The 18,897-nt window shown below is 48.2% G+C and overlaps 1 protein-coding gene across 4 annotated transcripts in view; it reads right to left on the bottom strand.

Moving 5' to 3' along the window:
• The window catches only part of LOC147724396 (carbonic anhydrase 2-like), a 100,304-nt gene extending 81,999 nt beyond the window's left edge, over nt 1–18,305 (bottom strand). Inside the window, exons 1-3 of one of the 4 annotated variants that reach the window (XM_086965956.1) lie at nt 18,266–18,305; nt 16,012–16,215; nt 14,637–14,834 (exon numbers count right to left, since the gene is read on the bottom strand). In XM_086965956.1, coding sequence (XP_086822082.1) covers nt 14,637–14,834; nt 16,012–16,045 — 232 coding nt within the window. In that variant the 5' untranslated portion in view covers nt 16,046–16,215; nt 18,266–18,305. Of the gene's footprint in view, nt 1–14,636; nt 14,835–16,011; nt 16,216–17,663; nt 17,692–17,728 lie in introns of those variants that run through there. The other 3 variants (XM_086965955.1, XM_086965957.1, XM_086965958.1) reach the window with 3 other exon arrangements.
• Between the last annotated feature and the right edge of the window lie 592 nt (nt 18,306–18,897).

Raw genomic sequence — 18,897 nt, 5'->3', positions numbered from 1 at the left:
TCCTGTATCATGAATTAGGGGCAGTTCCCCACTGTCACTCCCACACACACACTCACTCCACACCACTACGTGGTGCCAAGGATATCAGACAAGTCCATACATAAGCACTTGCACACATATGCACTCAGCACCCAAATGTGGTGCAACTGGTACCCAGCAGGTCAATTGGTTACACTCTGCAGACCCGTGGCCCCAAGCCTCCCTCTGTCTTCCAACTCACCCTCACTATTACCAGATTGGAGACAACCCTTTCCTCCCCCCAGGCACTAGCCTGCATGTGGCTGTAGTCACTGTTGAGCAGTATCCCAGGAAGCAGGTTGAGGTTGGCAGCAATGTCAATTAGGAGGCAATTGGCAAAAGAGGTTTGACAGCCCCTCGAGTAGCTCGCCCACAGGATGAGGAGAAGACACAGGCCAAGGGCAATAGACGGTCACACACAAGGGTCCCTAAGGCCTTCCAGCCAAGTTCTGTAAAGCACGGTGGGTCAGACAGTCTATTGACCCTCTTTCGATAGTTCTCGGAGGCGTTCCTCCAGCCCCACCAGTCACTCGCACCACCCAGGCATGAGCCAGCAATAGTACCTGGCAACACAGTGTCACCGGAGAAGGCCGGTTAAAGAGAGGGCAGTTGGTCCGTTGCGCTAAGGACCAAGAAAGGAAATAGTAGATGAATGGAGAATGAAGCAGGGGGCCTCTCGGAAGGAGGAGGCACCCCGTCAGGTACACATTGATCAGCGTGGCAACCAGGCAACGAGAGAGAGAGAGATAAGGCACAATCAACAAAGCGTGCCACGTGGGGTACTGCAACTAATGAATCCGCACATCTCCATCTAGTCACTTAAGCGTGCCAAGGTCCCCACGAGGCGGGGGCCACATGCCTTAGATGTGGCAAGACTACGGGGCTCAGCACCAGGCGATCCTGTCTCCAGTGACAATTATTAGTTCCACACCCATCCTGCGCTACCAGCTGGAATACAGCAGACGATGTAGGCACTATTGGGGGGCACCATGCTTCAGGTGTCACAGGAAGCCGGTGTGGGTCCCTCTTAGGAGATCTTTGATGTCCTTGAGTCATGGTGTACCTTCTTACAGGGCACTCATGGGTACGACAACTAATCCAATCAAGTAAGCAATCAACAAAAAGTTCTGAGCACCAAATCAGTATCCATAAATTGTAAAGTCCATGCGACATTGCAATTCTTGTTTAAACTTTATTCTCAATCTTCATATAGATCCAGCAGAAATACAACATTAACTCATAGCCAACACATTTCGTCTCAAGGTAATTCTACCAACGACTTCATTAGGGCCAAATAAAAGTAAACCAGATATATTGGAATCGCTAAAAGGGCTCTCGCGGACGTTTGAGGATTTGTCGCAAGTTCCATCTCAGAGCATGGCTCTAAAAACACAAGTACGGTGTCTCCCTGTACCAAAATCTCCCCCCGTGATTCATACGCCATCAATAGCTATGCAGCCGAGAAAGCAGCCGGCTGCAGACTTGTCTCGAGGTTCTATGCTCTCATCAATTGTTTTAATTTGCTATGCATTGACCGTCGTGCCACTCCAATTCAAGTCACCAGTGGATCCCTGCACTTCTTTCTGTTTCCCCAGGGGGGATGGGGGACCTCTGAAAATGAGGATGCACATGGGCCTCAAAAACCACTTTAAGCACCCCTGTCTAAAGCTGGGGATTTGAGAAAGGGAGTCAGCTCCCGCCTGGGATTTCGGCTTCGACTAAGTAAAAATTAGTACAGGGACCGTAGTGCGACTCTGGTCCTGGTCACCAGCAGGTCCTGCACTTCTAGTTTGTTTTGTTGGCCACGTCCACTGCTCAGACTGTGCTCTAGGGGGATAGGGGGCCAACAGTACGGGTGCTCAGAGAGGAGACCATCACGGCGTTTCAATCACCTGCTTATGCGCCTTGGGGACTCTCGTCCTGGGTGGTGGTCCCTGAGGGTCGCCTGCACTAATCTCAACCAGGGCAGTGGAACAGCAAAATACCCTTGCATCCAACACACGGTTTAATGGGGGGGTGTCTGCTGAGTGGGAGTCCCTCCGTTTTAACTGTCCTTTCTTCCTGAATTTAAATCTGCGTGGATGGTGGATTAATGGCCAGGGCATAACAAAGAAAGCATGAACCTTCTCTCTGAGGTCCTGGTCCACTGTGCTCCCTCAGAACAGGGCAGGACTGGTCATTTGGACTGGAAGTAAAGCTCCTGTAGGTTGAACTTTATAGGTTTCTTTTAAGGGTAGACACATGGACGATTGATCATCTCTCCAGCCTGGCAGATGTGTATCATCTGACTCACTGAACCCTCCTCGAGACAGCCAGGCTCACTCGTGCTACACTCACCTAGTTTCCTCGTGGTATGAACAAATTTTCCATGACTACTTTTAGCTCTCAGTCTACCACCGCAAAGGACACGTCACAAGCATACATGGACCTAGGCATGTAGTCATGCTGGGAAGTTGCAGAATAGTAACACAGCACATCTCAAGCTTCCGCGATAGTGACTCGCGATAACCACATTTCACAGTGATTGAGGCTTCTACTATATGCAATACAACGATTTGTAAAGAGGACATTAAAAGCAGGGCTCTTTGTACACTTGCTCTTTTCCTGTAAGGCGTCACTTGTTGCACCTTGACTCTACAAAGGCTGCCAGGGTGCTCATAGCGCACAGAACCATCTCTCTCCGCCAATGGCGGCGGGTGTGTTTTATTGCTCTGTATAACTTGTTATGGCTCACATTTTCAACACGGCCTTGTTACAAATCACACCGTGTATAACTTTAATGGTGTTTGCTCAGTTGTCTGTACTTAGCACATATACTTTTCACCCGTGTACAGGCTGTCAATGGCCCTCCCCTTTCCCTCCAAACTATTGAGCATTACTTTCTCCATGTGAAAGCTCACCACACCTTACTGCATGCGGCGCAGCCTGGTGGTATTTAGTTTTTCGGGTTGGCACGAACAGCAGTTGGTTTCCATGGGCCTTTTGATTTCCCAGGAAAAAAGAGTGCCCTAAAATGTATTGAATGTAAGCTAAAATCTAAAAACGGTGCCCAACTATCAAGAAAGGGTGAAATTGAATTGTTATGTCGTGCTGTTAGAGTTCAAAGTGAGTGGAAAGGTCGATGCATCTATGTTTATTGTTTTCCAATTGAGGCAATCCCTTTATTGTACACTGCGCTTACCATGATAGTGAAAGTAAGCTTTAATGAGGTGCAAGATGCATTTATGGATTTCTTTTTAGGGCAGCACTTAGGACCTCTTTGTTCTCAATTGTCTGCATGTACACTCCTAACATTCCACACAATTTACACACAGCTCTAATTTATGACTGAGTGAATAGTGTGAGTTTCACAAGTGTTTTCTGCCTACATGTGAGGACATCCATCAAACGCCACACCAGGGCAGTTTCGCGAAAGTAGCACTTTAATATATTTTAATGTTATGTGAGGCAGGTTATGCAGTGCTGGCACTAAGCTTTGCTTGTGCCAAGGACTGTAGCTCTTCACCTGTTCGACTTTAGCTCCTCAGCTGCACACGTCCCCAAGGGATGGACACGAGGAGTACGAGCCGGTCAGGACAGCAGTGAGTCTGGTAGTCAATCTATCAGACCGCCAGCTTACCCAACGAGAGGAAGAAGTCCTACAAAAGGGCTTGGGATTCGTCCCAACCCCTAGGATCGACCAATTCCAACAAACAAGAGAACTTAAAGCCTTTTTCAGGAAAATAAGGTTAAGAGCATTCTTTGAGGGAAAACCCAGTGAACCCACAGAAGACTCTGGACTCCATAATCCCTCCACCTTCACACCTCATAACGGGATGGTACCCAATGAAGTACTGACGTTTGAGCAGGCAGTGTTGAAAGACATTAACAAACTTGACCGGCCAACCCCATACTGCAACATCTCCAAGAATGAGTTGGCAATACTTAAGTCACTGGCAGAAGATCCCTCAATCACAATAAAACAGGCCGACAAAGGGGGAGCAACAGTGCTCATGAACACTGTGGACTATGAGAGTGAATGCACAAGGCAGCTGAGTGACCAGAGATACTACACTCCTATCACTGATGATCCAACCATAAGCCTACAGACAAGGATCACAAGCCTGATATCCGGTGCTGAATGTGATCAATGGATCAGTAAAAAGGAGGCAGAATTCCTCATGAAAAAGGACCCCAGGGTACCATATTTCTATACTCTACCAAAGATCCATAAAGCCACCAGACCAGTGCCAGGGAGGCCAATCGTTTCCGGGATTGACTCTGTACTAGAGCCCCTTTCTCAGTTTTGCGACCACTTCCTGCAACCTTTGGTCAAAAACATCCCCTCATACATTCAGGACACGACAGATGTCCTCAGAATTCTGGACACAATTCAAAACACAGAAGAGATTGACCTGTTAATCACCCTGGATGTCGAAGCACTATATACGAACATCCCCCAGAGGGCAACCCTGGAGGTGATTGAGGAAAGACTGGGACAAGAACTGTGGAGCTCCAACACCCCCGTTACCTTTATCATGGAGTGCGCCACACTAGCCTTGACCGAGAACTATTTTGAATACAGAGGCAAGTTCTACCATCAAACTCAGGGGACCTCTATGGGCAGCACCTTTGCCCCCTCGGTGGCCTGTCTGTACATGGCAAAATTTGAAGAGACTCATATACATCATGAGTCTAACCCCTACCACAACAACATCAGAATGTGGAAACGCTTCATAGATGACATTCTCATTCTATGGAGCGGTCCACCTACCACCTACGAAGGGTTCTTGATTTGGGTTAACACTCTCAACCCCCACCTTCATTTCACCATGACAGCTTCACCACATGAAATTGCCTTCCTTGACCTCACGATCAAACTGGAAGAAGGGTCCATAATAACAACTATGTACCGTAAACCCACTGACCGCAACAGCCTCCTGCACTACACAAGTCACCATCCAAAGGCCCTACGTACCAATCTGCCCTTCGGCCAGTTCTTGCGAATCAGGCGCAACTGCAGCGCTGTGGGGGATTACAAGAAAGAATCTGCACTCCTGTCTAGGAACCTCTTGGATAGGGGCTACCCTAAGAGTGATGTACGAAAGGCACGTAAACGTGCCAGGAACAACAATAGAGAGGCCCTTCTGGAAAGGCAGGAGAAGGCCACTATTGAGAATCAACCCATCACTTGTGTGACCACCTTCACCCCCCTGTCCAACAAGATCAGGAACACGATTAAGCATCATTGGGGGATACTTAACACAGGTGACATGTCCCTAGAGGAACCCAGGTTTGCCTTTAAAAGATCACAAAATCTGAAAGATATTTTGATTAGTACTAGGCCTAAACAAACTAGGAAAGCTAACCAGAGAACCCTATGGGACTTACCTCCAGTGACGGGACACTACCCCTGCGGCATGTGCGGTGTCTGTAGGTACACTATGACTCTCAAAACTATACAACTTTCGGACACATTCAAATGGGAAATAAGGCAACATACTAACTGCAACACATCCCACTGCGTATACTTGCTTATATGCCCATGTAACTTACAGTATATAGGGATGACCACACGCCCTATCAAGACTCGGATCATAGAACATCGCAGCAACTTCCGCTGCAAAAAAACCCACACTAAAATGTGTAAACATTATGTGGAAGCAAACCATGATGAGAATGCAATAAAGTGGATAGTTCTGGAATCCAGCCCCAACTGCCCCACGAAAGCACTCTTCAGGAAGGAACAGAGATGGGTGCACCGGTTGTCTTCTGACCAATATGGGCTCAATGAAGACATCCCCTGGCACTCTCTGTGAACCCCCATATACATAGTGCCGATCCATGAATGATAGTGATCTGATACATTCCCCTACAATGCAAACTGGCTTTAAACTCACTGACGACCTTGGGACCCCTTCCATCATGGCCGCCACCGTCCCATAGGCTGTAGCACCGGTTTTCCACAACCCGTGCACCCAACCTTTGTAATGAGCCATTCTAGAACTATTAGGAGTTCAGTATGTTACCGAGGCGCATTTTCCACCTACAAAGTATAGCTGATGCTACTTCCTTAACGGGGCAAATGCACTCAACAGGAGCACCCCTCGGTATTTCGAACCCATTACAAGATGGCCGACACGCTCCGGGGACCTTACACCCTTACAAGATGGCCGACACGCTCCGGGGACCTTACACCCTTTTCGATGTCAGTGGGCGGGTACCCATCGCGTCACGCTGCTCTCCCGGTGTTGGTTAAATGATCCACCCCGCCGAGCTCACACATCTACTCGAGCTCGGCGGGGAAGGGTAGGTCACTACACCCGGACGCAGCGGACGACAGGTGAGCGAGTTTAGCGCCTAGCTGGCAAATGAACTTTTAAACGCGCATTGCACACTTTGAGCCCTTTATGGCTGGAACGCATTCTTTTCAATTGCTGGATACCGCGTCCTTGATTACCCCTACTTTAGCCACACCTTGGGCTCAGCGCTGCAGTTCAGCCCTGCCGAACACTCAGGGGGCCTCTAGGTCGTGATCTTTAGGTGAGTTGAGCATTCTCAACATGCTTTTTGGAATGGTTTGATTGATCACAGTGATAGCGTGCTGTTATGCTTAACAACTTACACAGTGGTGTCTACATTTTTACAAACCCTGCCTTACACCTGATATACTACAGACAGGTACTAAGATTCAAGCAGCTGCATTTTTAACCTTGTATATTTACACTCCTTGTTTTTAACTTTCACCTTCACTAGTCACAACATGAATCACAGCCCTAATTATAGCGAGTGTTTCACAGTTGTGCTTCACAGTTGTACAGTGCACACTCAGTACACTTAGCATGCGGTGGATGAGAACACCACCACCCTGGCAATATATGTTTTTTCTGGCAAAACAATGACTGGCAATTTAACCTTTTCCTTATCCTCCCTCCAGACATAGACATAGGAGGACCCACTAAGGTAAATTTCAATAACATATGATATAAGCATGATGTTATCCTCACTTCTTGGTCCTGAAGAATCGCGGTAAATGCACCATGAGCGAGAAACATGTTGACCACATGCACCACTAGCCCCTTCTAGGGATACACAACGTAATTGGTTAATACCTAGAGGACTAGTTTCACCTTTTAAGCTTAGCTAGGGGACCCCCAGAATAAAAGTCAATTCAGGTACCCCTTTCTATATTTTAACCACCTCACCATAGGTATACACCGACCCGCCCACATACCCCCACTTCACCTACAGGCAGTTGGTAAAAAGATCTCCGCCAAAGAGCCCCTCTCTGAGGTGTGCCCGTCGGGGATTGCACCGCCTCCCCGACGAGGAGCAACCGCCGATGATGAAGCATGACACTCCTCGGGGTGTGTGAGGCAAATAAATCCAACATAATGGATTCCCCAGGGTATTAATAACCTCCCCTCTCCCTCTTCCTGTCACGCCAGCAAGAACTTTCCCAACTCTACCTTCTCGAGGAACAGTACAGCAACCCCCATTTTTGGTGTAACTCTCTAGTACTTCGTACAGGACACTAAGCTGTTACTGGACCTTCCACCAATACTGTGTGGTAAATAGTGTCCTTTCTGTCTCCCCCCTTTTTTGAAACCGACATCCATCAAACGCCACACCAGGGCAGTTTCGCGAAAGTAGCACTTTAATATATTTTAATGTTATGTGAGGCAGGTTATGCAGTGCTGGCACTAAGCTTTGCTTGTGCCAAGGACTGTAGCTCTTCACCTGTTCGACTTTAGCTCCTCAGCTGCAACACATATGTCAAGTAAATATGTACACCTGTTTTTGGTACATGGAAAAGATAAATGTACACTAAACCGCTCAAATCTGATGGTAGAATCGATGCAACAGGAAGCAGAGTATAAAGGGCAAATTAATCCAGCGCAAGTTAGAATCTTTCATTGATTGGTGTTTTTGCGAAAAAATTATTTAGCAGGCTTTCCTGCCACATTTTTGGAAGAATTTCCACCATGAAGAGAGAATCAGAGACAACCCTAGAGGGAATATTGGGGACAGTGAGAGTGGACAGAGTTCACTGATGTCTAATGGACAATGGATCAATTACATCCTTTCATGTTCCAATATACCGGTCAGTGATGGGTGTGAGCACAGTATCTTCAGCTCCGCATCTATCGGACTTGGAAGAGGTCAACTACATCGAAAGGGCCCCGCGAGACGGCTTCAAACATCTCCAGTTCAAGGCTAATGGAAGGGAGACAAGTGAGTACATTTGGACTCATTTATTTGGGCATTGCTTGCCAGGAAGAGCTAAGAAGGGCTTAGCTCGCAATATCATTTCTTCAAGACAAGGAGGCCTTCGAGTGTCAGTACCCTGGGGAACAGAACCAGGCTGTTAGACATGCTGGGCACAAGAAGCAGCTCACAGAAGGGCCTGTGGGAGAGGAAAAGCTTGGCAGAGGAACAACCACATCAGTGTGCCAACAACAAGACTCTCTCTTCCTCTTTTCACACACTGCACCGGCCCCTGACCTCTCTCATTCCTTTCATTATGCACCCCTTTTCCAGCCTTCTATTTATTCCACCCGATAACAACACGGGCTGCCTGATGTCAGATGCAGCAAAGATGACACTTTTTTATAAATATGCGGAGTGTACAAAGACAGGGTGATATGAACAGTAGGCGGAGTTCTACCTCAGGGGTGTGGAGATTTGTAGGGTTTCGGGAACGTAGAAACAGCGCAGCCTGCCAGAAAGCCTCCAGTTGTCTTTGGGCTGGCAACTTTAGTCCACCAATCAAATCCAGTCATACTCTCCAAGTGACAACGAAGCTGCCAAACTACAAAGCACGTCATCAATGTACAATGGAGCTGCCCCATTAACTAGCGCCGAGAAGAGTCAGAGAAGCAAGTGGCGGCCCTCTGGTGGCCACTGAACTGCCACGTCTCTGCCTCCATCCACTCTTGACTTATTTAGAGGGGTTTCGATATAAATGCTTCTAAACTTGGGCCCCCAACAGTAGAAGACACCTTTAATAGATATTTCAACAACATCAAGAGGTCAACTAATTATAAAAGCCATGGTGTACAAAAGGCACGTAACATGACATGGCTAAAGCCAGAAGATGGCTCAGCAAGTTAAGCAGTGCCTGCTGACATCATGTGTGACCTCCAGTTCACAAGCTTGAATGCTGGTGTGGGCCAACTCACGGTGTCATCCGTCTGGGATGCTAGATTGTGTATCATTTAATATGATATTAGTGATGTCTGAGACAAATGATCCCTGTTATTCAAACGTTTTAGAATTGGCAAACACTACTGGATTATGCATTTAATTTTAAGAAAGCAATTATTAACTAAAGGGCTTGAAGTAGCAAGATAGCATGATCAAGCAAAGGGGCGTGAAGTAACAAAAAGAATGATGTAAAAAGCAATAGTGAAAAAGGAAACAGGTTTGATACAACGTAAAAATGTGATGTCACAAGCAAGAACGATGTACCAATGGCTCTTAATATGTCAAGTACACCTGAAGTAAAAAGTAAGTGCGGAATGATTCAAGTGTAATGAACCACAGGTGCTCAATGTAACGAGCACGAGCACCAGTGACGTTACAAATAAGTTTGATGTAACAAACACGAACCTCCAACCCCACTCATACATGCAAGGTCCCGACGAGATACAAAGAATGTGTATACAAATATAGTTTCAAGTATTTCTTAAGCTGGACGCACCTGGTTTGACACTACAATTTCAGCGTGCATAGAGAGGTGTATAGAGCAGACCTGGGTACATCTCTTTAGACATTACAACCCTGAGCACCCTGTCAGTCACAGACACGCGAGGGTTATCAAAGATGGACTGCTCCATGATGTCCTCTGGGTGACCCCGCTGTGTTACTATTGCCTTTTTCTTCGTTGCCAATTCCTTTGGTGGCTGAGCTTGTACAAAATATTACAAAGGCTGGCTGTCATTCACTCGGGGGCATATTAGTAAGGGCGTTATCGCCACTTTAGTGGCACTTTTTGCCGATATAGCAGCAATTTTTTTATCGCCCAATTACCAAGCTGTCGCTAACAGAAGTTAGTGACAGCTTCCAGGCGACCGCGACCGGTTTGGGGCCCGCATTGCATGTCATCGATATTCATCACTAATGATATGCAAAGTGGGTGTACTCAACCTGGTAGCGACTGAAAGTAATCTCTACCAAAGCTATCGCCTATTAGCAGTACCCACGACGTGATAAACAAAACGCGCGCTAACTGCGATTAGCGCCAGGATTTTACACCTGGTAAAAACCTGACTAAGCCATAATAGTCAATGGGAGGTGGATTCTATGGCTATTAGCAAGATTTTCCTTAGTGATAGGATTTTTATAGCTGGAAATCTCACGTTATAGATGGTATTCGCTGCTATCGCTGGATTTTTATTGCAGTGGAGATAAACGTTCGTAATACTGCGTTATCTCCGTGATAAAATCCAGCGATAGGAGGCGATAAAAAAATCGCGCTAAGCATGGTTTGCGATAATTTTCACAAGTTGTTGCTAATATGCCCCTCAATTCCTTGTGGTGCTGCTTCAAATGACTCTGGCCCGTCATCACTGACCCACCGCCCTCCAAGACTCCCCTACATCTCTGAGATCAACACCAAGGGGGTCATTAGGATCTTGGGCAGATTGCCACCGCCCGCAAGCGGGCCCACAGTGCACGGTAAGCTTTGGCATGGCCCACAAGATGTCTTTCGACAACAAACAGCTAAAAGTTGTCAGTAGGCGAAACCTGTAAAAGAGCATGTGAGATTTGCACTTAACTGTGGAAAGGCATTAGTGCAACAAGCACTGACAAAGTCAATAGGCCGTGCCTTTAAAAATGAGAGTGCTAAGCTATTTGATTTGCAAATGCTTGTTGGTAAAGTGATGTTTAAAAGAAGCAAAATAAACATTCGATTCAATATTTAGAAAGGATGTGCTTTATTTTCAAGTACTTTCACTCATGAAACTTTGTACATCATTTAAAAAGGAAGACTTAGAATTTAAAGGAAAACATTTGCCGAGGCTGAATTAACTTTCCACAGGACTCAGAACTGAAACATGCATCAGCCATTTGGTCCTCTGCGGTATTCCAGATATCAGAATTATCAGCCTGAGACCGTTCCTTTTTCAGCCACGATAAGTAAAACTTCTTCCTCAAATGCCAGCTGACTGGTTGCAGCAACCAGCCTCTCTCCCAGCTCCATAAATATGCAATGTGAGGAATACAGAAGATATAACAAATACAACCCTTAAAGTTTTCCCTTTACTCATATCCTGACAAAATATAGCAGACAAGCTGGGGTGGTGGCGAGCAACACTGAGAGCATGGGACAGTGTTTTTGGGGGCAGGGTGGGCAGCACTCCACGAGGGAGAGAGTCAGGAAACAATTGCACTTTCATGGAGTGCTGAATGAAAAAGGAACCCATAAATCCCTGAATTTGAGCCGTGGAAGGATACAAGTCATTCAGTCAAGAGGATGGTAAAGAGTCAGTGCTCCAGAAAAGGGGCATATCCAAGAATCGTAAGGAAAGCATTGAGTAAGAATTAACCATATGATAGTGAGAAGAAAGCCAACCAATGGTAAGCAACGGGCAGGCCCCAAGTCCACAATACCGTCATGGTACGGTCCACAGGAGGCTTTCACTTATAGACAGCCAAAGCTTCTGGTAGTCAAGACCTAAAAATAGGTGCAGACACAGTGTGTGTCCTTCTTGCTCCAGCCCAAGAGGCAAACTGACAAAATAACCTGGTAAAACTAGTGTTGCTCCGAGAGAAGGAAGTAATTATAAGAGCAAGAAAGAAAGAGCAAGAGAACATGAAAGAGGAAGATGTATGTATGTGTGTGTGTGTGTGTGCACGTGTGTGCATGTGAGTGAAGGGGCATGCCTTACAAATGTGTGCGTGGACCGAATGAGTATATATGTGTTTTACTGTATCTGTGGCTTTAGGGGGATTACAATGAGCATGTATGTGAGGTGCCCTCTCGTGATAGCGTGTGTGCGTCTGTGCTGCTCGTCACTCGTGAGTGTCAGTCAATGTGTATGAGGGCATGAAGGTCTTAAGCGTGTGTGTGTACGTGTGCATGAGAAAGAGAGAATGTGTTTACTGCGTATATGTGTCGTGAGTTCCACTTATGAATGTGTGGGAGGTAGTACTTAATAGTGCGTGTACATGCTCTTGTGTATGCACCTGGCGGTGTGTGCCCAATAACATATCCTCTAGTAAATAGAACACTAGTGCTTTATTTGTAAAATAATACGTGTCATGGCCTTTGTCAGGAGACCAGTGCAGCTTGAACCACCCATTGCCCTTCCCAGCGCGGCCAATGACAGTACCAACACAACTACTAACCCTCACACGCCTCCAAGTGTGACAGTTCAAACATTTCCCGGACCCTGAAGCTCAAAGAATAGTTTGGGCGGCAGGTAATAGCACTTTTAAATATGTACTGAATTAATAAACCATTACTGTTGTGCTCATCTTCCAACTAGTCAAACAGCGCCTCCATGTGGCACACTGTCATAAGTAGCAGAGTTTACAATTAAGTGCGGGGGCTGCGCCCCGGAAAACACCGACTCAAATTAAGCATTGCGGAACACAATTAACTTAGACAAGATAAAAACACATTAACATTGTCAACAACAAATAAATACGTTTTCCACTTTGAAGAAAATAATATTAGGCGTTCCATAATGCACGGTTTGAAGGGCATTATGACAAAGAATAGGCCGGTTAATGCCTGACGCGCGCCCTCATCTTCATCTGAATAATGTATACTCTGGTCGGTGCCCTGTCTATTTAGCACAGTGACAACGTGAAACCAATCCCCAGACTGGGCACTGAGTCGCAGTCACTTGACAGTACTTAAGAGGCAGCAGGTGTTACCTGTCATTCATCGGATACAACGTCTCAAGTAGCCCCCGCCCCTACCACACACACGTACGCACTGAGACGAGTTCACTAGGAAGTCCCGGGCTCGCCTCCTCCTCACAACACCCGCCCCACCAGTAAGACCTCGCGGCTGCTGCCGGGCACCACTCCCCCTCGCTCGCGCTTCCAAGCGGTGTATTCTATTCACAACGTGTTTCCGTGCTCGATTTACACCAGGGCAAGCGCAGGTGAATCACAATGGAAGGTCACACGTGCTGCTTTCTATGTGCGTCTCTAGTGCACACTGCACATAATATAAGGTTACAGAACACCAGCTCTGTGCAAGGAGTGAGCATTCCAAGGGGAGGGTCTGATAAGCGGCCTAGAGCATGCAGGGCAGGCGAGGCGAACCCTCGCCAAAGAACAGCAGATTAGTAGCCCTATCATGAGCAACATACCTCGTGCAAATATTGCCTTGTACACTTCTGCACAGTCGCAGCCGCGTTGCTATGCGCGTATTCATCAGCGTACACACATTGGGATTATGGCAGATGCGCACATTTCATTTGTCATCTCTTCTTGCACATTTTTAAAGTTCAGAATTAAATTGATTGTGTTAGCTACTAAAACCATTACAATGTACAATCAAACATTAAATAAATAGCAGATTTTATTACTGATGGAATAGCAGCTGCTTCCCAATTAAATACAATTGCACAAATTAACAAGGTGGTTCTAAATCAGAATATATTGGAAAAACAGCTTCACACATCACAGACGAGTTTTTATTTCTATGCGTTCCAGAGCACCTGACGTAGGCCTTATAGTAAAGGGTTTGTATTCTATAAACACTTGTGTGTGTATGTTGTTCATGTGCAAAACGACTATGCACATCTTAGCAGCATCTTGCGTGTCCTCCCATATCATGAAAATTCGTTTTGTCGCAGTGCGCACTTGTGGTAAAATATGTGGAGAGCGCTATACCACAACAGCTATTGATATACCTATCGCTTTATAGCATTATACATGTGCAAATATTGTTTGCGTATGTGCCAAAACATTTTGCATAGATTTATCATTAAAGTACGTGCCACACATTAAATAAAATGTCACCGCGCAAAAAACAAAGTTTGCGCACATTTCGAGAGCAAAAAAGTGTTGATATTCGTAAGCATCTTATGTACGTGCACACCTTTCCACGATACGTTCTACACTGTAAGAAATGTAAGTAATGGTTGGAAATGCAATAAGCTTCTCTAATGCATCATATGTGTAGAAGGTATTAATGTGTGCAGGAAGATATCAATAGACTTAAGCAATGCATCCATGGAATATAAAAACAAAGATTTGGATACCAGTGCGTATATTTTCATTATATATTAACATCTCCTATATTATGCACGCAAACATCATAAGTAACTCTCGTGCATAGCTTTAAATTGTGAATCGCAAGCAGATGTTTCACTTGCGAACTGCGCAATTCTCAAGTGCCGTTTGTATATGGGACCCCTTGGGTCCGGTTCTTTCATTTATTGCCTCCTGCTTCTGCGCCACCCCCCGATATTACTTAATAGTGTCCTCTATTTTACCCAAGTCAGATTTGTTGAGTGCACGTTTTGTGAGCAGGTGCATCCATTCTAACGTATTTAATCGGATTTGTGCCAAAGGAGCTGCGCGAGCCAAGGAGTGACGTACTAACAGTGACATCACCCCTCCTAGCCATCGTCACACCGGTACATTGGTGGGAGTCCGCGCGCGCTGCTCACCTGACTTGTCCGCCGAGTCCTCGAACTCCACGTTGAAGGAATGACCGTTGTTGAGGATGGTCTGCGTGGTTGCCGGGTTGTAGTTAATGCGCAAAGGCTCCAGAGAGTGGTCATACTTGGCCTGCTTGCTGCAGATGTCGATGGGGGACTGGTGCTCTCCCTCTGCTATGGGGAAGGATTCGTGCCAGTGGCTGGGGCCTGTGGGAAGAAGAGAACAGCCTTTGGTGCACACAAATCTGGGGCGGACGGCAATCACCTGAAGGTGCTGGAACTTTCTCGGGCTCGCGGCCATGCGTCAGGGGTCTGTGTTGTATGCAGTGATCATGCATGCGTGCAGTGTGTGGGGACATGGGGTGACGAGATGGTGGGGACACGGTGTTCTCTGCCTTCTCAGAGCAGCTCGTTCCTCTGAAGGTCACTTCCGAGGAAGCGTCAAGGAGAGTCAAAGGCATTCCGAGACTATAGCATGGCGCAGGGAGGCGCGCGCGAGGCTGCCTGGCACAGCATTGCAGCAGAGCCCAGGATAAGAGAACTTTGAAATGAGTCAAATGTATCCTGTTATTAAGGACACCGTGACGTCGAAGTCACTGATGCACAAGTGCCTCGCGCTTGATTCATGTCTGAAGACAGCGAGACGAGCCAAAAGAAAGGACGACAGGGCTATCCCTGATGGTAGTCTGCGGTTACGCGCGCCACTGTCTGCATTCGGGGTCATTGGCGTGTTTATTCCAGCCCCGTTGGTGTGTGTTTACAGTTACCCTATGCAAAGCGCGGGAATATCGTCAAGCACGAAATGTAGATTAAAATAATGCACGCAGCAAGTTTGCTTGTCTGTTTCCCGCCGCATGGACCACAGGACAACAGGACAGGCAGGAAAGAAAAGCTTAAAAATATGTCTACACTGTAAAATGCGGTTGTTTAAACCACTGGTTGTATGAACCATTAAAGGACATTAGCTTTTCACTGCAGTGCTGATGTTTGGAGGGCTCGAGGCACTGTCAGAATTATTAATGCCCGCCTGGACAGCTCTGCGCAATTGCGCAGTGCCAGTCACCTCACCTGGCCCCCCATAGAACCTGTGTCCAAGGGGAAGGTAATTTCGCTGCACTGGAAGAAGCGAGGCTGGCACGTGCAGACTCTACCAATAACACCCATGCCTGTGCCAAGCAGCCAACTTGAACGAATAGAAGAGGTTCTGAGATTTAGGATAGGGCTCGGACATTTAATGACCCCTCAGCACCTCTATTTGTCAGGTGTCACTCAAGAACAAGTGCTCCTTATGGGCAGTGCACCGGCCAGGCAGAGGGAGTGGTAGCCTCTTTTTTTTCCTCTACACTAGATCACAAAAGTGCCACAAATCCCTGCGCGGACTCACCATTGTGCTTGTCATAGCCCCAGTGATGTGACATCTCTGCTGAGTGCGGCTAGTGCGTCCCCGCGCGCTCTGCAGTACCGTCCCGGGCCGCTGGGCTGTCAGAGTGTCGCCGTCTGGCCTGGCGGTGGCGGGTTTTATAGACTCCCCCTGGCTCCATTGCCCCGCTCTCGCAGAGGCAGGTGGGCTTGGCTCCCGGAGCTCAGCCTGTTCGGGGCGGAGAGAAAACACATAATCCTCGTTTAGCAATGTGGGAGACCAGCCCCTCCTTCTAATGTCCTGCCACCACATCCACGCCCCCCCCCCCCTCCTCAACAGCATTGAGATTCTCAGCATCGCAGCCACCAGCAGCGGTCACCGGAGCTCAGCACCAGCCAGGGGAGGCTTCTGTAGGTTTGAGCAAGCCCAGGACGGGGCAGGGCATCTGAGACACCCTAGGGGGCTACTAGCGGAGCCTCAGGGGCCCCACGGGGCCTCAGCCAATGACTGCTGGTAGGTAATTCCCAGAGCCCGCGGCGCTGTCCCACACGGTACACGCTGGACCCTTCCACTGTACAGAGACCCCCCAAAGTCTCGTCATGGTAGAACTGCTGCATCCCAAGTGGCCCCTCTGGGTCCCAGCCCTCAGTCCTAGCCCATCTCCCACATAAGTGGTGCCCGTGGCTCTCAGACACAGTGCCCTTTCAGCAACCCAAGAGTGCAGCCTGGAAACCCCAACTTCAGAGAGACCCCCAAGTCTTGTCATGGTATAAATGCTACACTCTAGGCAACAGACCCGCGGTCACAACCCTCCCCGCCCCTCTTCAAGAGAGCGGCCGCCCGTGCCTCTCAGATTCAGACAGTGCTTTAAATGGAAATATAGAACTTTAGGTACTCAATCTTTTGAATACCTGTTAGCTACTACGACGTGCCGGTACTCTCCTATTAAATGTATTCCAGCAGTGCAGTTACTCTCCCTTTGAAATTAAAGAAGTGCAGGTACACAGTACCGGACAGTACCTGCCCATTTCAGTTTCAGATCTTTATTCGGATACATTTTATCCATAAAAAGCACCTGCCCATTTAAAGCACTGGATACAGAGCCCTGTCAGCCACCCACCAGGACAACCTAGGACGCCCCAGCTGCACAGAGACACCCCCAAGTCAACTGCTACATCCTAGGTGGACTGGACCTGCTGTGTCCCAACCCTCCCAGCCCCCTTCCCCAGAGAAGAGCAGTCTGTGGTTCTTAGATACCGAGCCCTGGCAGCCACCCACCCGGACAGTCTGAACAGAGATACCAAACCTCCTTCACGATAGAACTGCTACACCCTGGGGGGCAGGCCCAGGCTGCAAACTAACATTTACCCTTGTAAGTTTTTCGCACCAGCCCCTCACTGCTGCAGCCGTGAATTGTGGGGTTTTCATGGCTGGATTATGGCAGCCCATCCTGCTCAGAAAGCGAGGTGTCTGTGCCTGAGCCGCACAGCAGCAGAGTTTGGAAGTTTGCAGAGGACAGGCTCAGAGCTCCCGGCCCTACACCTACTAAAGCTTAGACAGAGCCACTGAAACCACAAACCGAAACCACTCTCGCCCCCCAGGAGGGCCCGCTGATGGCTCACCCGTCCACCCAAGATCGCCGGCACAGCCATACAGTTGACAGACAGACAGCTCACCCGCCCTCTCCTTAGTACAGGTGTGTGACCCTTGGCGTATCTCCGCAGCAGCCGCGAAGCCTCACCTGAGGAGAGCCGCGAACCCCTCCCCCGGGGGCATTGCCACGAGCCCCCCCAGAGTCCAGGGGCCTGACTCGGACCCCTCCTCCGCGCTCCAGTGACACTACTGCACGCACCAGTAGGCAGTAGGAGCAGCCGGAGCTGCCTCCTCGCACTTCCCCAGAGATCGCCCAGTGGCAGCAAGTGCAGAGCCCTCCCAGCTACCCGAAACCAGCGTCAACACACACAGAACCGCCCGAGCGTCGGAGGAGCCGCCCGAGCGCGGAAGAAGTCGCCCCAGTGGAGGGAGTCTCGCTTTCTCCACCCACGGCTAATCCCCGGGCCGGAGCCAGCGCTGCAGATCCCGGCAAGGTCCACCCAGAGAGGCAGGCCTAGTCGAGGCGCTCAAAGGAGGTCAGGGAATGACTAACAGCGGAGCCCGTCGCCGCCGCTCCTGCCCTCCACATCCTCATCTCCCGCATCTAGCACCGAGCGCCGGAGAGCGCGCCTTCCACACGCGCCTCAGCACATTCCTGCACAAGCCGCATGAAGACGCACAGTACCTCAGCGATGCCTTGCCGCCTCCGAATCCGCTCAATAATTTGTTTAATCCCATCCTGATAAATTATTGACCTTGTGTCGTGGATGTGCAGCTCTTCCTGCCTTTGCAGCTCAATGATCTCGTTTCAATTAAAGGCTGTGCCGGAGAAGCGCGTCTACGTTTGGCGGATGCTGCCCTCTTGTGGGGAAAACAAGAAAACAGGCAATGAACTTTTAATGAGCCCTGATTATAGTTATGTAACATATAGGTTTTGTATTTTAAAACTCATTTAAAATGTGAGCACAGGGAAAAATACAATGCCCCCGAAGAAGTGATTGCCTTCACTGCAAACAAGGCCCACAAAAGGGTTAAATAGGTTAGGACAATATTAGATTTTTTCTAATTATGAATTCACCTAATCGAAAGCTAATGTCACCTCTCAAGGCTGCAGACCGAAGGAAAGATGCGGACTATTGCATAATAGAAGACTCCAACAGTGACGCTCCAGGTAGCAGATGAGTCATCCCTGACTCTTATTATGAATCCGCCACAATTACAAATAGAAGGAACTCCAATACCTGCAATGGGGATGGCTATTCAAGCACAGCAGCATCTTTGGAAAAGTTGATGGCATAACGCTCAGAGACAGAGGCA

Source organism: Lissotriton vulgaris, chromosome 4_1 (genome assembly GCF_964263255.1).
Source record: "Lissotriton vulgaris chromosome 4_1, aLisVul1.2, whole genome shotgun sequence".
Taxonomy (NCBI): domain Eukaryota; kingdom Metazoa; phylum Chordata; class Amphibia; order Caudata; family Salamandridae; genus Lissotriton; species Lissotriton vulgaris.
This window is presented reverse-complemented; position numbering and strand designations above follow the sequence as displayed.